At 42.7% G+C, this 19049-nt stretch overlaps 1 protein-coding gene across 19 annotated transcripts in view; it reads left to right on the top strand.

Annotated features, from left to right (window-relative positions):
• The window catches only part of LOC109641048 (transcription factor 4), a 144110-nt gene that overhangs the window by 79722 nt on the left and 45339 nt on the right, over nt 1–19049 (top strand). For 13 of the 19 annotated variants that reach the window (XM_069513660.1, XM_069513659.1, XM_069513663.1 and 10 more), the window contains 2 exons: nt 164–290; nt 2042–2091. The exons of 3 other annotated variants lie outside the window; for them this stretch is intronic. In XM_069513660.1, the coding sequence (XP_069369761.1) occupies nt 164–290; nt 2042–2091 (177 nt within the window). Of the gene's footprint in view, nt 1–163; nt 291–2041; nt 2092–15734; nt 16058–19049 lie in introns of those variants that run through there. 3 more of the 19 variants (XM_069513671.1, XM_069513669.1, XM_069513668.1) reach the window with 2 other exon arrangements.

Raw genomic sequence — 19049 nt, 5'->3', positions numbered from 1 at the left:
ATTATTGTTGATATTTATTTCTGCCAGATGAGTCGTTCATTTTGCCCTCGAGCCACAAGATCACATGATTCTTTCTGATCGTTAGATTAATACTCTCTCTCTCTCTCTTTCTCTCTCTCTCTCTCTCTCTCGCTCTCTCTGTCTCTGTCTGTCTCTCGACCAGTCGATACTGGGCGGTGAGTTGGGTTTGGGGAGTCCGGGCACGGCGTCACCCACGAAGCCGGCCGGTCAGTACTACCAGCACTACAGCTCCAACCCTCGGAGGAGAACACTGCCAATGGACACCATGGGTGAGGCGCCGCCACACACACACACACACACGCACACACGCACACACGCACACACGCCATGTTTAGAGACGTCAACACGTGAATGTGACTTTGACTAGTTTTTGTTGACCACATTACAGAGGAGGTTCATTACTAATTAATGGAACAGACAGATGGATGGATAGATGGTTTGATTTGTCCCTGGGGGAACATTTATTTGTCATAGCAGCCATATAATTTTAAAAAAAGTAAGAAAATTCAAACAAAGTTGTAGTTTTAATAAGGTGCAGTATTAGAATGTCTAATAAAAAATATTTAAAATATTCATTTTCAGTGTGATGGTACATCAGGGGGCGCAGTGAAAACAATTCTAGATTTTAAATCAAAGATTCAACCATGTTGATAAATCAAATATTAACATAATATATATTATAATTCCAGGGCTCACCAGGATGGAGACAATTTATTCTATAAAAGTTTTACAAAAAAAACACAAAAGCAGCGAATGTTTCGCTCATCACCTCATCTGATTTATATAAATATTAATATTTAAGATGAGATAAGATTTTCCTTTGTTAGTTCTCCTATGAGGAAGTTATCGTGTTACAGCAGCAAAAGGTGAATATTGAAATACACAGTGAGTAAAAGTAATAAATAAGTATTAGCATTAGTAGCAGTAGCACATAAATGATATTTAAAGAATTGATTGCACAGTTGAATTAGTTGAAAACCTGAGAGAGATTTGAGGTGATGTGATTTCCTGGTTGTTCAGCAGCAGCAGGAAGGAACGACCCTGACGTCAGATCACGAGACAACAACACGAGTGATCTGAGGCCTGAATCCACGTCAACATTTCTAACATGACGCAGAATATTTGTCCCAACAGCAGCTGAAATAAAGCAGCACGTTCACACGGCGTCTGATAATCACTGTATCTGTCCTCAGACTCCAAACTGAAACTTTTTGCAGCGGCTGCTGTGAAATCCCGGTTCACAGCCGCCGGCTGAAACATGGCCGCTCAGAAGGCCGAACATTGTGAGTGTGTGTGTGTGTGTGTGACCATCCTGTTTGTCCGTGTGTGTGTGTGTGTGTGTGTGTGTGTGTGTGTGTGTGTGTGTGTGTGTGTGTGTGTGTGTGTGTGTGTGTGTGTGTGTGACTGTGTGTGACCATCCTGTTTGTCCGTGTGTGTGTGTGTGTGAGAGAGAGAGAGAGAGTGTTTTCAAAGGGACTTTAAGAAAAGAAAATACAGGGAAGTCTTTTAAAGCAGGACAATAGTGGCTGCCATGTAGCCTTGGTAGCGTTAGCCTTGAGAGGACACACACACAAACACACACAGATACACACACAGCGTCTCTGGGCCAACCCCCCCCCCCCCCCGTAAAAAAAAAGAAACATGCTCTTTAATTTTTCCATCAAAGTCTCACCTTCCCAGTTAATAGACTGCTTCCTGGCTCCCCTTGAGAGAAGCCCTGAAAAATAATATAAACATGTCAAAAGCCGCTCTTCCTCTTTTTTTTTTATCAAACCAAAACGAAAAAAAAAATAAAAAAATAAAAAATCCCTCCTGTCCTTTTTTTCTGTTCCGTCTTTATTTCCCCGCATCTTCGTTCCTCCTGCTTGTTTGCACTGAAGCTTTTTCTTTTGTAAATAAATCAAGGGCGGTGGGAAACATGGCCTCTCTCCCTCGTGTGTGGGTGATCGATTAAATTCAAACGTCCTTTAGAGCCTCTCCAGTCTCATCTTTTGTTTGGTTTTTTTTTTTTTTCTTTCAGAGATTCAAACAAAAAAAGTGCGGAAGGTCCCTCCCGGCTTGCCGTCCTCAGTAAGTGATCACATGCCATTTTTTTTGCTATTGTTGTTATTTGTGAGGTGTCGTCGCGGCTGCTTGTTCACTGAGCTGGTTTTGTTGTGTGGGGGGGGGGGGTTTGTCATCGCTGTGTGTTTCTGCGATGATGACGACGCTGCTGTCGGAGCCGAAGCTGTGTGTGTGTGGAAGGTTCCTTGTTTATTTAGTCAACTGGACGACAGAATAAATAATCCAACATTAAAGACAGGATCTAAATGTTCAGACATTTTGAGACAGGAAATGATGTAGACGTCTTTATCTGTGAAGATAAATAAAACTTTTATTGAAATTGAAATGAAAACGTATTTAAACATGTTGTGGCTTTGAAGGCTCAGTTTCCTCTTTTATTGATTCGGTTATTGTTTAACTTTTCAATCACTGGTTGGATCTGGATTCTGTTCTTTGTATGTTTGAGTTTTTTTTAAATCACGTTTGAAACGAGTTGTTCTGTTTTCTGTGGTTTAACAATCAGCTGGACGACTTTTAATCCCACAGTCAATAAGACAAGAATTATTATTTTATAAAAACATTTGAAAGTAATATTTGATCTTGACATCTTCTTGTTCAAACCAAACAGTTTATAACACATGATGTTGTTTTATACAGATTTTAATTTGCTGTATTTCCTGTGAAGACGTCCAGCGTTTGTTTCACTGTTCGTGGACGATAGGTTGAGTCCACTTGATGATCCCTGATTGATTGAGCAGGTATTTGGGTTTTGTGCTCGTTCGGATCGATGTGCCGGTCGGACGACTTCACTCAGCTTCGTTTCACATTCGGGAACATTATTCAACCAAACGACAAACTGCTGTGAGAACGATGTGTCGTTCCAAAGGAAATAAATCGTCTATTTTTAGGAAGTGGCTTGTTCCTTCCTCTGAAATGGGACGTTTAGCTCAGTTTTGTACGGTTGTAAACTGAATATATTGTGATTGTTGCTGCCACACGTCAGGACGCGAGAAGCTGTGACTCATTGTTTTAATCAGCAGCAGAACGTTTGCTGAGCTTCTCTGTGTTTCACTAGATTTTACTGGACTCTTGTCGATCGATCGCTTGATGAATATTCTGTCGAGCGGCTAATCAGAGAAAATAAGTTGCATGTGATGATTTTCTCTTTCTTGTGTTGAATCTGTTTTTAGTTTGACGACTGGGAAAGATTAAAATATCAGAGAATCAAGATGCAGTCGTCAGATTTTGGTTTTCATCAGTTTTAAACGTGGAGAGTTTCTTTTCTCCACGCTGACCTCATCAGTGACTTGTTAACGACGGCTGAATGTACGAACGTGTCAGCAGCAGTTTCTGGCTCAGCAGGAGCCCCCCCCCCCCCCCTTTTTTTTTTCGGAGGCCTCGGCCCGCTGTGTCCCGGCTTCCTCCCCCCTCGTCCTCTCTGAGGAGGGGGTGAAGGAAAAGAGGTGAGGAAATAAAAAAAGAACAGAAAAGTGGAGGGGGGGAAGTGTGTTTTGTTGTTTTTTCTTTCACGTGTGTGAAAGTGAAGAATGAGATGTTTCCTGTGGAGAAAACAAACGTGGTATCAGATACTTTATTCTAATTGGACAATTACTGCGTATTAAACTTCCTTGTACTTCCTGCAGAACATTTATCAGACGTCTGAGTAAAAACACTGACGGGGGTGAAGCCTTTCAGCCGCTCAGTCTCTGACACATGACAAACATGTACTGACATGAAGCTGTGCCATGTAACAGACGTGTGTGGGATCCGGGGTGATGATACGGTGACATCTGCGTTTACATCACGTGTCGGTCGTTGCATCGAGGAACACGCTGGTGATGTCTGAGGACGGAGAACTTCAGAATTGTCAGTGAGCTGTTAGATGATGTGTTGAAGACGACGTCTCAACTCTGCCGATGATGAACTCCACCACTCTGTGCTCTTCATGGGACTCGACGCCAGAGTTCGCTCCGCAGAGGTTTGGTTTCAGAAAATACTGCGAGCGACGGCGAGGGGGAACTGTCACCGACAGGAAGTGTTAGCGGCGCTGGTAGTCAGATGTCGTTGTTTACAAACGTCTGTGGTTGTGATCGTCCGGACTGAAACGCAGCTCTGGAGTTTTCTAACTCTTGGTGAAGTAACTAGAAAAAGGCTCAGTGCTAAACGGGACGCCGCCGACATTTTCACCAATTAACCAAAACTGCCAAATGTAGTACCCGAGATGCACCACCAGGTGAGACGCTGGATGTGAACATTCAACAATGTATCGTCACCCCCTCCCTCCCACACACACACACACACATACACACACACACACACACACACATCTCTATCAACCACCTACGCTTGTATAAGTGTCGTGCGGTGGGTCATGTGATCCAGGACATGTCTCTACTTCCTGTCCGTGAGGCCCTGATTGGTCTCGCCGCTCTGTTTCCACCTCTGTGATGTGAGTGATCCTCGCCACTTCCTTCCATTCACATGAGGCGGTGAGGCCGCGAGGGGACGGCCCCGCTGACGCTGCAGGAAAATAAATTCGAAGGCAGTCCTGGCTCCGGTGGTGACGGAGGGCAGGGGCTGCACCGAGCGCTCCGTGGCTTTAGATCTGTTCCGCTTTCATCTCCGACGTCTTCGAGCAGCAGCAGCTCTGTCGTGTCACGAGTCAGGTTCAGCCCAGAGGCCTTTGTGCGGAGCTCTGGCTTTTATTTTGAAAAGCGGATTGTCGACAGGTGTTCAGTTTTATCATCGTTTTTTAAAATTTTATTTCAGGATTCTTAAAAGAGTTTTTAACTTCCTGTTCTCCGAGCAACAAATTCCAAACAAGACACCAATTTTCCGTTCTTGCGTTTTTCTCCTTTGTGCAGCGACTGTTGTTTCAACGTCCAGGGTCAAAGGTCAAACCAACAGGAAGTGATAGAAGCTCATTCAGTTCCCTGGTGGAAAAATACAATTATATTTATCCCACATGGAAAAAGACATGAAGCCACTTTATTTATCTTTTACAGAGTTTGAGAATATCCCATCAGCAGGATTCTTATACTCCTGCAATAATATAGTTCTTATAATAAAGTACAAAAATATTTTTTTATGTGTACTATCCAGAAAATACCATTACACTGTACAACATGTGATTATAACTTACAACAGTTTGCTTGAATCTATGAGCAGATATTGATCATTTTGTTCATCTGAACCCTTTAAACTCTCGTTTTATTAATTTCAGTGACACAAAGAATTTTCTGCACGTTTTCCGTTTGTCTCGTAAAAAACTCAGCCTTCAAGCGTCTGTTTGGACGTTTGCTGCTCCTCCGTGTTCCTGTCTCTGGGACGGACCGGCCTCCAAACCTTCTGCCAACATCAACGTCTCAACAATGAGGCTGAGATGTGGTTTTTTTTATTTTTTTTATTTCTGCCTCCAGCTGCTCGTCCTTTTTGGTTTTAGATTTTTAGAAAAAAACAGAAGCTTTTTAAAATCCTGATCACAATATTAAATATATTTATTGATTAGATCATAATCTGAATGTTAATCCTGTGAAGCTTTTATGGAATTTCAAACATGTGTTTGAATATATAAGAATATAAGTATTGCATTTATATTTTTAACCTGCATCTTAACCTAAACTTGTTTAATTTATTGAGGAAGAAACTAAATATATCGTCTCAATCTTTTTGGCATCTTGACGGGAGAATGTTTCCTTCGTCGCTCGTCGCGGTTTGTTGTGCTCGACACGTTCTCTGTGTACAAGCTGCAGAGGTCGATCTGTGGCCACTAGGGGCAGATTTCAGTTGCGTTTTAGTTTTTCATTGTTTTATATTTTATATTTTCTCTGCTACTGTGTATTCTCAACATCTCTGACAGTTTATCTGATGACTTCAATGATTTAAAGTATTTTATTTTATATAATCTCAACATCCTGACAGTCTATATGATGACTTTAATCATTTAAAACATTTTATTTTATATAATCTCAACATCCTGACAGTCTATATGATGACTTTAATCATTTAAAACATTTTATTTTATATAATCTCAACATCCTGACAGTCTATATGATGACTTTACTCATTTAAAACATTTTATTTTATATAATCTCAACATCCTGACAGTCTTTATGATGACTTTAATGATTTAAAGTATTTTATTTTATATAATCTCAACATCCTGACAGTTTATCTGATGACTTTAATGATTTAAAGTATTTTATTTTATATAATCTCAACATCCTGACAGTATTTTTGAAGATGAAGAGTTTCATTGTGTTTCAGTTTGTTCTCCTCGTGTCTCTGCCCTCACATATGCTCCGCACTTCATTTAAAGGCAAAAACTCTTGTTTCACATCCACTGCAGGCGACGGCTCCTCTTTCTTTTTTTTTCTTCTTTAATTAATTCATTTCCCCCCCCCCCCCCACCCCTCCTCCTCCTCCCTCTCGTCTCCCAGCGCTGCAAGTTTGTTATTGCTATTTGTCAAATTTAGTTTGCTGAGTTGATGATTTACTTTGAGAAACAATTAAACGTCACTTGAGAGGAGAGCGTGGGACGTCTTTGTAATCAAAAGGAAATTAGGCATCAGTTGCTAACATTAGCAGGTTGCAGAGCGCCGCCTCACTGTTGTTTTTCTTTGTCGGTGTTGGAGGATAACAGCTTCTTTTTTTTTTCTTCTTCATAGATATCATTGTTTTAGTTCATTTGTTGTTCGAGCTGATAGAGTCTCTGTCTCGTCCTCAGAGCTTTGCTAATGCTGATGGAATAAACAAACACACACACACACACACACACACACACACACACACACACACACACACACTGCATTTATCAAGACTATCACAAACATGGCCACAGTGAAACCATGAAAATGAAGCCATCACATGAAATAGAAATAAAATGACAGAGCAAGGGATTTTAATGTTTATTATTAGTCACTTAAATGTTTTTCACACACACACACAGTGACAGTGGGGCCATTAACGTGTGTGTGTGTGTGTGTGGCTCGTCGTCCTCCGTGACGTTTCACATGTGAAGGTGATAAAATGTGAAACTGTTTAATGACGCGAGTTTAAACCACAAGAAAAACTTTTGATTTATATTTTTAATAAAGTTGACGCTGCTCATTAAACATTCATGTTCTTAAATTGTTGCATTTTGCCAAATCAGATTAAATGAAGGTGATTCTTAATAAGTTCTTGATTATCCCGTTTGTATATTTTGGCTCCAAAATGAATTTGAAGCAGATGAGAGGAGACTAAATTCTACTTTATAATCAATTTCCATTTTAAACACACGTCTCACATTTTTTATATATACCTGCCCGTTATTATCAGAACTAATGTACAAATTATTATTGTATTATTCTATTTGCAAAGGATTTTATTAATTACTTTGTGATCATTTATTGTGAAGATATAAGTGTTTAATTTGGTCAAAGAAGCTGTTAAAACTTTATCACTCGTGAGAGGAAAACTTCCAAAATGCCAAACAAACCGTGAAATCACATTTTTACCTGATGTTTAGTGTTTTGGTTTAAACTTAAAGGATCCAAAGAATCTCGTCTTCAGCCTCTCGCTCCTCGATTCCTTTGATATTTCTCTTCTCAGTCCTGAGTTTTCTTTTGAGAACTTTTCTCTAAGCTCTTTCTTTTAAAACCTGAGTCGAAGAAATCCTCTGAGCGATCTGACCGGGGGGGCGATCTACTCTCATCTCTGACCATGACTCTCTCTCCCTCTATCTCTCTCTCTCTCCCTCTCCCTCTCTCTCTCTCTCTCTCTCTCTCTCTCTCTCTCTCTCTCTCTCTCTCTCTCTCTCCCTCTCCCTCTATCTCTCTCTCTCTCTCTCTCTCTCTCCCTCCTCGGCTCAGATGTGGTTTTGTTTAAAGTCGACAGCGTTAATTAAATTAAGCCAGGTCTTGCAGAAGGCACAGTAGGAGAGCCGGCAGTCCCCGGTAGACTGCGGGTGGAGGAGGGATGGGAATGGAGGGTGGTGGTGATGGAGGTGGTGGGGGGGGGTGTCCAGAGTTGTGGTTTGGTGAGTCATACTGCCCCCCTCAGGTGGGTCCAGGAACCACAGAAGACCCTACTTCACAAGCAATGCGAGGCTGTGATGTCTGTGAACTGTTGGTGCTGCGTGCACAGCGACCGACAGACAATTCGTTTGTTTATTTTTCAAATATCAATTTGATGCCAGATTTTTATTTTCCATGTCTTTAAATGTCGATTTACAGGTTTGGACTTAAAGCGACAATTTCAGGTCGAAATCTTTTTCAAACAAAAATCTGTTGTTGGATGTTTGAGAGCTGCAGCACGTGGTCAAAAATATGCGGACACCCCACGATTGTGGATGTGTGTGACATTCAGGATCCTGAAGGTGTTTGAACTCTCCAGTCGAGTTCTTGAACGCCACCAACCAACCTGGGAAAACATTTCTTCAGGGACTTGGAGATTTTCATTCTGAAATAGAAAAAGGTTTTTTTTCCCAAAACTGTTAAATAGATGCTGTCGTCTAAAATATCATTGACAAACATTTTTTTAAAAACTGTCCACTTACTTTTGTCATCTTCTTGTCCCTATAGTTAATATATATATATAGAGTTATTATATAATTACATGTGATTTGAAACAAACCTGATCTCTACACTTGGTGTGATGAAATATAAAGTTAATAATAGTATTTTTTATTTTGACACGATAAAGAAATGTCTTTACGTTGTGTGCATGTGATTGTGTGTTGTGCTATTCGGCTCAATCTGTCCCGCACTGCTGCGCCGCGGCCGCCATTTTGTGTCAGATGGGAAACTGCTAATTGAATTACAAGGCATCCGTTTGTGTGTATTGCTGCGTATTGCTGAGCGTTTGTGTGCATGCATGTGTGTGCACGTGTTGTTTGTGCAGCGCCTCTTTGTCCCCAAAGAGAAGTTTTGTTTGACACAAAACAAAACCTTTCACACAGTATACACACACACACACGGGCCTATAGTATATAAATACATACACGCACATGAACATTCATTTACCAGGAGAATTTAATAAAACAATGTCTCTAAACTATATTTGATCAAACGAGAGGGAGGTTTGAAGTTAGAGATTATTAGCCGTGTGCTATCGCTGTTAGCTTTGTTTCCGTCAGTCGGACACGTCAACCACACTAATGTACAGTGTGTTAGCGTTTGGGGGGGGGGGGGGGGCCTGTGGATCGGGACACAGTGCAGATTGTCCTCTAATCAGAGGTTCGGTGGTTTGACTCCCGGCTCATCCAGGCCGCTTGCCAAAGTGTCCTTGGGACATAGGCCACGCTCACAAACTGGTGTAGACGTCCTTCCCAAGTCGTCCAGTGAGTGGAGACATCCTTCATCTGACCTCTGCTTCAATCAGAGCTTCCTCAACAAGGTTCCTTCACAGTGAGAGGACCTCAGTCTGGACATGTCTGTCGCCTTTCTGTCCTTGTGAGGACATTTGGCTTCTGCAAAGACCTCAGACACACACACACACACACACACACACACACACACACACACACACACACAATGGACGCCTGCTGCAGAAGTGAATGTTCCCTCGTGCATTCCTCAGCCAAATATTTGGCTGCAGTAACAGGCAGCAGAGAGCGACACTGATTCTCTCCAAGCCTACGATGAATATCACATGTTGTCTCTCTCTCTCACACACACACACACACACACACACACTGTCAGTACTTGTGGTGACAAAACTGCTTTAAGTTGTTGATAATGTGATAAATATTTCACACTCTTCTTTTCTCAGCTGCAACTAAACGTCAAACTCGGTCCTGCTTTCCTTTTTCCCCTGAGTTGTTTTATGAAGGAAGTAAAATCGTATTGAAGTCAACAAGGTGCTGCAGCTTTATAAAACCTTGTCACAGGAAACTCAGATTGTTCACTGTGTTCAGGACATTGTGACGATTATGATCCTTTGCACTGAACAAATTACTTTTTCATTCCCAGGATCCGTTTAACGTTTGGTTTTCTGGATTCCTGTAGTCGTTCACATCAAACCTTTGAATAACCTTTGTTACGCAACAAGCTGCCAAAACTTCTCTAGTCATCACAGTTTATCTTGCAGCTTCTGTAGTCTGATGAGTTTTTAAGCTTTAACTCGTAGTTAACAAGTTTGTGCACTTGGTAAAGCGGGGCGCCCCATAGACAGACGTTTGGGCCCTCCTGCAGCAGCCGCAGGTTCAGTTCCAGCCTGACCCGTTGCTGCATGTCCTCCTAGCTCTCTGTCCTCAAATGTCCTTTAAAAGAAGAAGATAAGGACGGGGGATGACGGGCCACCAAATGTACCTGTGTCAACAAGATAGTCGAAACCAACCCATTAGAAGTGACTGTGAGAACTTTCCCAAGAAAACAGAAAGAGAAAACAAAGAAGGGAAGAGGAGTGAGTGAAAATGAAGTTAGAAAGAAAGAGAGAGAGAAAGAAAGAAGGAGGTGCAAACAGAGAAAAGGGGGGTTGGGGGGGGGGGGGGGGGGGGGGGGGGTTAAATGAAACAACCGGCTGTTTTTTTAAAACCTTGTTCTAAAGAGATCAGTGGCTTCAACAAAGCCTGATAACACACACACACACATAAAACACACGCTCCCTGTCGTGTGACTGTAACACACGTCGGTGGTGCAGATTAGCTTCATCTTTAATCGTGGTTTTCATTCCGAGCACGCTCTGTGTAGAGTACACCTGAACGCAGAGCGCTGAGCGGGTTTCACACCAAAAAACTCCGCTGGTCTTTAGTTCTACTGACCAGAACCAGAGGTGTCCAGTCCAGGAGGACTCGAAACTGTATCCCAGCATGCATCCCACATATTTGTGTTGACAGACTTTGGCTGAGATCAGTCTCCATGTTTGTTTGGGTTGTGATGAACATTTAAAGTAATTTCTTTAAAATGCCCTGAAGGTGGATCAGAAAGTTCATGTTCAACAAGTTAGTCCCCACCTCCTCCTCCTCCTCCTCCACCTCTTCTTCCTTTTTTCTAACACGACAGGAAGTTGAAGTCGGACGTTTCTTTGCTGTTGTTGTTGTTGTTGTTTTTTTTTACCTGTAACCCCCCCCCCCTCAACCGTAACGCTTCCTTCCAATTTGTTGAAATTTCTCAAAATCTTCCGTTTGTTAGGCTGAAAAGAAAATCACAGAAAAATCACCATAAGGGCTGCTTTGCATTTTTAATTAAGAAACTAACATATGAATATATTTGCATATTATTGAGTTGCAGATTAAATCATGCATACATAATTAGCGTGCAGCAGCGCTCGCTCATACACACACACACACACACCTTCAGACACTCACACACTTACACACCCTCTCCAAACACTTTCAGTACTCTCCCTCTCCCCCCCCCCCCTCTCTCTCTCTCTCTCTTTCTCACAGTTTGTATTTTGGAGGAAAATTAGCGTCTGATTTTTTTTTTTTTAACGTCAAAAGTGAGGCCATGTCAGGTTATTTATCCTGATTACACCAGAGAGAGAATGAAGAACTCTACTTTTTATTTTATTTTGTCTTTCCATCCATCCATCCGTCTATCCATCCATCTATCTATCCTTCTATCTATCTGTCTATCTATCTATCTATCTATCTATCTATCTATCTATCTATCTATCTATCCTTCTGTCTGTCTGTCTTTCAGAAATGTATTGAATTATTATTCATTACATGTTGCTCGTATGAAAGGTAATTAAATATCTTTACTAATTACTCAACAATAAAAGTAATTAGTTACATTACTCATTACAACAATGCCTCATTAGTCACACATGTAACGACATTAAACACGAGTGTAGAATCTAAAAAATATGGGTTCATTATTTCAATTAGTTTTCCATTCACTCGTCGGTGAGTTCTCCTTTGTTTTCGCCACAGAAACAATTCCCATCATGCTTTGGGTGATGGATCATCAGTGAGCCAGGTACAGGGGGTTAGAGCCCCTGTCAGTGTTGTCGACTCTGCAACACACAAAGTCGTGTCTCATCGGCAGTTCGTGTTCCCAGCGTTCAGAGGCTCAGGAGCGTGGGCTGTGGTCGGCAACAGGACGACACATCGACCAGGACACAATCCAAAAACCTGTCAGTTACCATGGAGACGCACAACAACCAACGTGATGATTGTTGAGGCAAATCCTAAGCTTGGATGTGTCCGACGGTTTTACGTAAACAGTGTGGATGTGGTTCAAGAGAGTTCTTTACGACGTAACTCCTCTATTCACTAACGCAGACATCACTTCCTCTGTGCGTTGCCCTGGTAACCTGTTTCCTTAGGTACCTGTTGTAACTGTGGAAACTTAAATGCAGTATTTAATATACATTAAAACAAATACACTGAACCAACACTATCATATTATAATAAGTGTAATTAGATGAATTTAAAAGATGCCTGGTTATCTCTAAAGAGATTAACATTAGGCACATTATCTGAAGATAATCATGATGTAATATCAAATGTTCTTGTCACTGATTATAATGAACTGTGATCTGAACTCTCTCACTTCTTTATCGTGTCTCTTTGTATTAAACTGATTTATAGATTATTCTACATTGTTGTTTTTTAATGGAAGTAAAGTTTCTATCTCTAGTTACAGTCACGATAAACGATGTGCAGCTCCTACGATTACATTTCTATTTTGTTTATGGTGCCGCTGGTGCAGAGAGGTGCAGTGACTGATGGGTAATCTTGCTCGTTAACTGATCAGTTGTGATTGTTGGAAGTTTGGAACCTTTTTCCGTCGCGTGATGAACCTGTGACCTTTGACCTCTGGCTGTTTGTCTCTGGTCCACCTTAAGTAGTGAGGGTGGTTGGTGCATGTGCTCGGAATAGAGAGTACTACCTTAAGTTTAAAGGTCACTGAGTTTTTGAATTACTCTCCTCTTCTCATCCCTTCTTTTTCCTCCTCTGTCTCCTCTTCATCATTTTATTTGTCCATCACTTACTGTTTCCTCTCTTCTTCTTTCCTCGCAAAACTCTTCCTTCCTTTCATTTTCTCCTCCCATCCCATTCTCTCTTTTGTTGTCGTCACCTCTCCTCCTCCTCCTCCTCCTCCTCCTCCTCCTCCTTCATTCTTCTTCGTCTCCTCCGCAGGTTTGTTGACCAAGCAGGCGTCGGATGAAATTAAAAACGCTGTCTCGGCTTCTTTTGCCTCAACCGGGTCACTCTTTTTTTGGGTTCCACCATTTTTCCTTCCCCCTTTCGCTTTTCCTCTCTCATGCATCTCTCCATCCCTCCCTCTGTCTCGCCCATCTCTCCCTTCATTTCCCATGCAGTCTGGTTGGGTACAATGCTGGGAGCCAGCCAGCGCTGCAGACAGATGGTCCACTTATTAGATGTGCATCAGCCCTCCCTCCCCTTCCTGCAGCTCGCTTTTTAATCAAATTAAAGCCGAAAGAAGAGAGAGAGAGGGAGAGAGACGGAGAGAGAGAGTTTTGGGAGGTCTGCTTGTTTTGGAGTCTATTATTTGTTTGAATAGGATGAATGATGACAACGTTAATATGAAATTTGGACGACTGAACTTCTGTCTTACTGGTAACTGCCTCTCTCTCTCTCCTCCTTTAATTTTCTCTCTCTCCTTCCATCGTTCTGTTGTTTTTTTTTAAAGGGACATTCCACTCATGGTGAAGCTTGGTCTCCCACTCGTGATAAGAACCGCTTGACCCGTGTGACCTGTTTGACATCCTCGTCTGGGGCAAACTGATGATGTCATCAGAGTTATTTTGACGTGGGCTGTAAGAACAACGTCAGGCAGACGCTGGAGAAAAAAAGTAGATTGCATTCTGGGAAATGTAGGACACAAGAGTCAGTGGACCTTGAGCCATAGGGACATATGCTGCTTTAATACCAGAGGAACTTTTTGCAGGAACCTTAGGGGCGGGGCTCAAAGCCTGATTGGTCGATTACTCCGGTGTTTTGTTTCCGTCAAGCGCAGAAAAGTTTCTTCACTTTTATCAACCATTCTTTAGTTTTTCAGGCGTTTTTGAAAACTTGCTCATTTCTTTTCAGATGAGCAGCAGCTCGATTTCCTCCGTGTTTACTGTTGTTGTAGTTTTGCTTGATTATTGTGGCGTTGTTATTATATCGTCACCTGGTGGCCTGGGGTGGAACAGCTTGTTGTAGCCGTTGACATCAGCCAGATAATTCGCCTCAGCTCTCCTGACGTTAGACCACGGATGAAATGCAGGAACCTTTGAGCTCTTTTTTAAAAATATAGCTTTAATTGTCACGATGGCGTCGACCTCTCCGAGTCTTATCATGTTGGGAGTCAACTCACACTTTATCAGTTGTTGTCTCAACACAGACGTGTCTCAGTAAAAGTCTGCATCACAACAACCACAGTCACGTGTGTGCGACCAAAGTAACGTGTGTCAGAAACATTCAAACATTTATTCCATTCAATAGATTTGAGCTATTTATGGCGCCTCCTATTGGACAATTTGAGATAATAAATCTACAGCTGTTCTGTCTGACTGTCACTCAGGACGAAACCTGACGATCGCTCCACCGTCATGTGGTGGATGGTCACCATAGCAACCCACGTTTTGTTGTCGTAGGATTGATTTTACGATCAGTTATGGTCAACTTTACTACAACAATAAATATAACACATTACAGGAGATTCATCTGACTCTAACATAATAAAAACAGTTTGCTGCGTAATGTTTGATTTGTTATTTTACTTATAGGCTGCAGAGACAATTATACATAGATGGAATATTCTGTCATAATCAGCGTAGATCACAGAAAAGAGAAGAGAGGAATAAAATAATTGTTGTTATGAAAGAGGAAAGAACATTTTTGACATTAGTATAATGTAGATCTGTCAGATTGTTTGACATTGGTCTAAAGAACGTGTTCAAAGAATACGGTCACAAACTGAACAGTTAGAATAATGCACATCAACAAACTTGTTTTATAGCTGTTGTATTTTTTGCTTTATGCATTTTGAAAATAAAATATATATCCGGAGAGGATCAGATGATCGAGCTGGGAATGAAACTTTTCTCTGCAATGAATGTAAAGAATTTGACATTTAAATTTCTGCAGATTCTGTTGAAACGTAGTCGGTTCCAACGCTTCTCACCTGTTCAATACCAAGGTGAGGAGGAGGAAACGAGAGAGGAGAGAGGGACGACAGAAGGAGACGAGGGGGGAGGAAACAAGGGAAGAAGTGAGGAGAGAAAAAAGAAGGGATGAAACCAGGGAGAAGGAGAAGAGGGGAGAGGAAACAAGGGAGGGAGAGAGGAGAGGACAGAATGAGACAGGGGGGAAAGAAGAAGAAGAGGAGGAGGAGGAGGAGGAGGGTGTGTTGAAAGAAGCTCACTGTGGAAAAAGTGAATATTCAGCTCAGTTCAAAGGCCTGAGGGGGGGGGGGGGGGGGGGGGGGCAGAGAGAGAGAGAGAGACAGAGCGAGAGAGAGAGAGAGAGAGAGAGGGATGGATGGAGGGATGGTTTCCAGATTTATTGTGGAAAGTTGAAAGAGTGTCGGCGACCGCGCGCGTCTCGGCGTGTGTGTCTGCGCGTGCATGAGCTACGTCCCAGCCTCTCTCTCCCTCTCCGTGCATTTTCCACGCGAGCGCGCGCTTATATCTGCGTGTGAGTGAGTGAGGGAGAGAGAGAGAGAGAGAGAAGGGGAGGGGCACCTCTCTCTCTCTCTCTGTCCCTCTCCCTCTCCCTCCCTCTCTCTCCTACTTTGCATATTGCGCGTGCCTCGGCTCGGCCATATGGGAAAATGCAACTGAAGGAATTGTCGAAAAAAAACGCGCAGCGGAGCCGCGAGAGTTTGAGACCATAACAAGCATCCTGGGAAAAAAAAGTTAAAGAAGAGAAGGAGAAGGGGAGGAGGGAGCTGAACAGCAGAAAAAGAAAAGAGAAATAAAACGAGAGGAGAGGAGGAGAAGAAGAAGGAGAAATAAGAGTTGCGCGTCTTTCTGCGGAGGAACGATGTATTGTGCGTACACCATCCCTGGGATGACAGGCAGCTCACTCATGTACTACTACAACGGCAAAGCGGTGAGACTCACTCTTTCTTTTCCTGTGGGAGTCATGGGAGAGAGGGATGGAGAGAGAGAGAGAGAGAGAGGGAGAGAGAAAGGATGGAGCGAGAGAGGAGGAGGTGAAGAGTGTGAAGAGTGTCTTTACGCACCAACTTCAGCCGCGCCGCGCGTCAAAGCGCGAACCGAGTGTGAGCTGTGTGTGTCCGTGCGTCGGGTTTATTTTTGGAAAAGGTGCCTGTTGTTTGTCTAGGGGAGTAAAGTGTGTGTGTGTGTGTGTGTGTGTCTGCGTGTGTGCGTGTGAGAGAGAGAGAGAGAGAGGGTGAGGGTGACAGTAGTGAGGCTACTGTGCCGCGTAGCGCTGGATAAATACGTTGGATGGACTTCTGTGAAATGTGATGAATGTGTGTTTACAGTGTGTGTGTGTGTGTGTGAGTGTGTGTGTGTGTGTGTGTCCGCTACACGCACCTCAGCTGCTGGAGGAATAAATGTTTTCAGTATCTGACATTTCTGTCCATTAATTTCGCATCAGAAGCTTCAGAATCCATCGTGTTTTATATTTGTTGTAATTGTCTTTATGTTAAAGCTGCAGCTCGGGACAGTTTGTGCTCATGTTTCTGTTGCACACGTGGATTTGTCTGGTTTTTGTATTTCATTCAGGGACTCGAGGTTTTTTCTAGTTTTCCTTTCTCTCAGATTTTCTTCTTTAATAATTCAAATTAACTTTCTGTTTTTTATTATAAGTCTCTTCAGTCAAACTGCAGATTATTGTGGTTGATTAAGCTTCACATTGAGTTTAGATTCTCATCAGTGAGTAAATCATATTCTATCAACTGTTCATTTTTAAACCTTCTTTATATCTTTAAAATTATAATGTACAAATGTTATTTACTGCAAAGGTTAAGTACGTATAATTCTCATTTTACCACATTTGACTCTAAATTATGTATAAAAAAATATAAATCAGTGTCTGGAAATGAAAGTTAAATCATGAGTGAGAGACGCGTCCAGCTCGTGTGAAGCTGTCTGACCTCCTGTGAACCTGTCTGTCTCTCTGTCTGTCTCTCCTCCAGCCCCCCCCCCCCCCCCCCCCCCCCCCCTCACCTGTAAAACACCAGGAACAGGGTGAAGTGAATGAAAGAGTGGATGGAGGAGGTGGGGGTGGGGGGGTGGGGGTGTGTGGGGGTGAACGAAGGCTTGAAATGAGAAACAGGGTGTAAAGCAGTGAAGTGTCTGTGAATGAGTTTCACTGGTTCTCTGGTGTTAACGCTGGAACGTGTGCACGCCGCAGGTGCAAATGAAGATGGAAGGTTGGGATTTCCTACAGTTCCACCTGTCAGCGAACTGTCTGTCCTCTCAGCGTCTGTCTCCGTCTCACCTTTGACTCTCGACGGCTCTGGGAGACGAGGGTGAGGAAATAAAGGGAGAACAAAGGCGAAGAGACGACACAGAGGAACCAAAGATTCTTTATCTAAACTTCACATTTTGTTAAATTAAGAATAAGTGTGAAGTCTCATTGAAAGGCCTCAGACACGAACCAGACACAGAAACTGTTTTAAATCTTCATCCCTCATTCACACATTTATTTGAAAACAGCAGGAAGACATGAAATCTTGATTTGCTTTATTTTGCAGAGTGAATATATCGTCAGAGTTTCTGCATCTGTGTGGTTTTTTTATCAGCCCTTGATTTGATTTAGCTCCTTTAGTTAGATTTTATTTTTTGTGTGTAAAATTTCCTCTGTATCTACATTTTATTTTAAAACCTTTCAAATTCATGAACATACAGAAAATATGAAGATGTTTTCCTCTTCGGCCTTGATTTATTTCCTTTTAACCGTGAACTCACAGTCGTCTGTGTTCAGACGGTTTCGAACAGAGCATCTGTTGTTCACAAACCCGCCGCAGACCCTCACCAACAGTCGTCCTCTGTTTGCTGCCGGTTCTCCATCCGACAACCGTCAGCTCCGCGCTGCCGGAGCCACTGGCTTCGGAGCCTCTTGCTTTCTGTGCCCGCTCTCTTGCCGTAGCTCGGGGCCCTCTTTGTATCTCGGCAGGTTTTTCTCGGAGCCTGGGTTTTTCAGTTTGGTGATGCTCCGGGGCTCGGTGTGGCACCGCCGCTTTGTTTGCTGGCTGCTGGATGGCACATTGTGCCGACGGTCTTGATCCGGTGCCAAGCTCCTTTCTATCTTCACTTGAACCCCCCTGTCTCAGCGTCTGTGCACAGCTTGTTTACACCCGTCGTCCGCTGGCACAGAAACACACAAATACGAGAATTACACTAATAAAGTATCATCGTTCGCTGTTTTCCTGATGTTCTGGGTTTCAGAGGAGCGAGTGGAAACTGGGGCAAAGTGGTGGAGGCTTGAGAGAGGAGACAGAAACGCTCGGACAGATCTGCAGCAGCAGCAGCGAGCCTCGGCCCGGCGAGACCAAACCGCGGAGAGGCTGAATCTGGGCTTTGGTTTGTGGAGAGAGTGGGGGGAGGGTGGTGGGAGGAGGAGGAGGGCCGAGGCCTGAGCTCCGGTTAGCTGCTGTCGGCTCGCTAACTTAAGCTGTGGCGGCTTAATGAGGCAGCAGAAAGCTCGGCTAAAACAAAAGGCCTCATTTAAAGCCGGCCCAGCCAGCCGGCTATTGTTATGCTAACACAGCATTTGAATATTCAGTAAGTTTTAATTAGGAGGGTCCTGAAGCCGCCTCCCAAAATCCTGCAGTCGGCCGCCGTCAGTGCGAAGCTTCAGGAAACACTTTAAATTCTGTTTGTCCGCAATTTATTCTGCATTTGCTGTTTTTTCTCGGCGTGCCGCGGGAATTAATGGGTCTTATTTTCAATTTATGTTTTTTTGTTTTTTTTTGTGAATGTGCTCCAATTATAGATGAATATAAAATTATAGCTCTTATTCTGTCTCTGTAAATTAATGTAGAATACAAATATTCCAATGTTTATTCAGAGCATCATTTAATGTATTTACATCGGAGGGTTTTCTTTTAATTTTACATTTAAGGCCTTTA

The sequence above is a fragment of the Paralichthys olivaceus genome, chromosome 18, assembly GCF_024713975.1.
Source record: "Paralichthys olivaceus isolate ysfri-2021 chromosome 18, ASM2471397v2, whole genome shotgun sequence".
NCBI lineage: Eukaryota > Metazoa > Chordata > Actinopteri > Pleuronectiformes > Paralichthyidae > Paralichthys > Paralichthys olivaceus.
The sequence above is the reverse complement of the archived record's forward strand: the minus strand, read 5'-3'. Positions and strand labels throughout refer to the sequence as shown.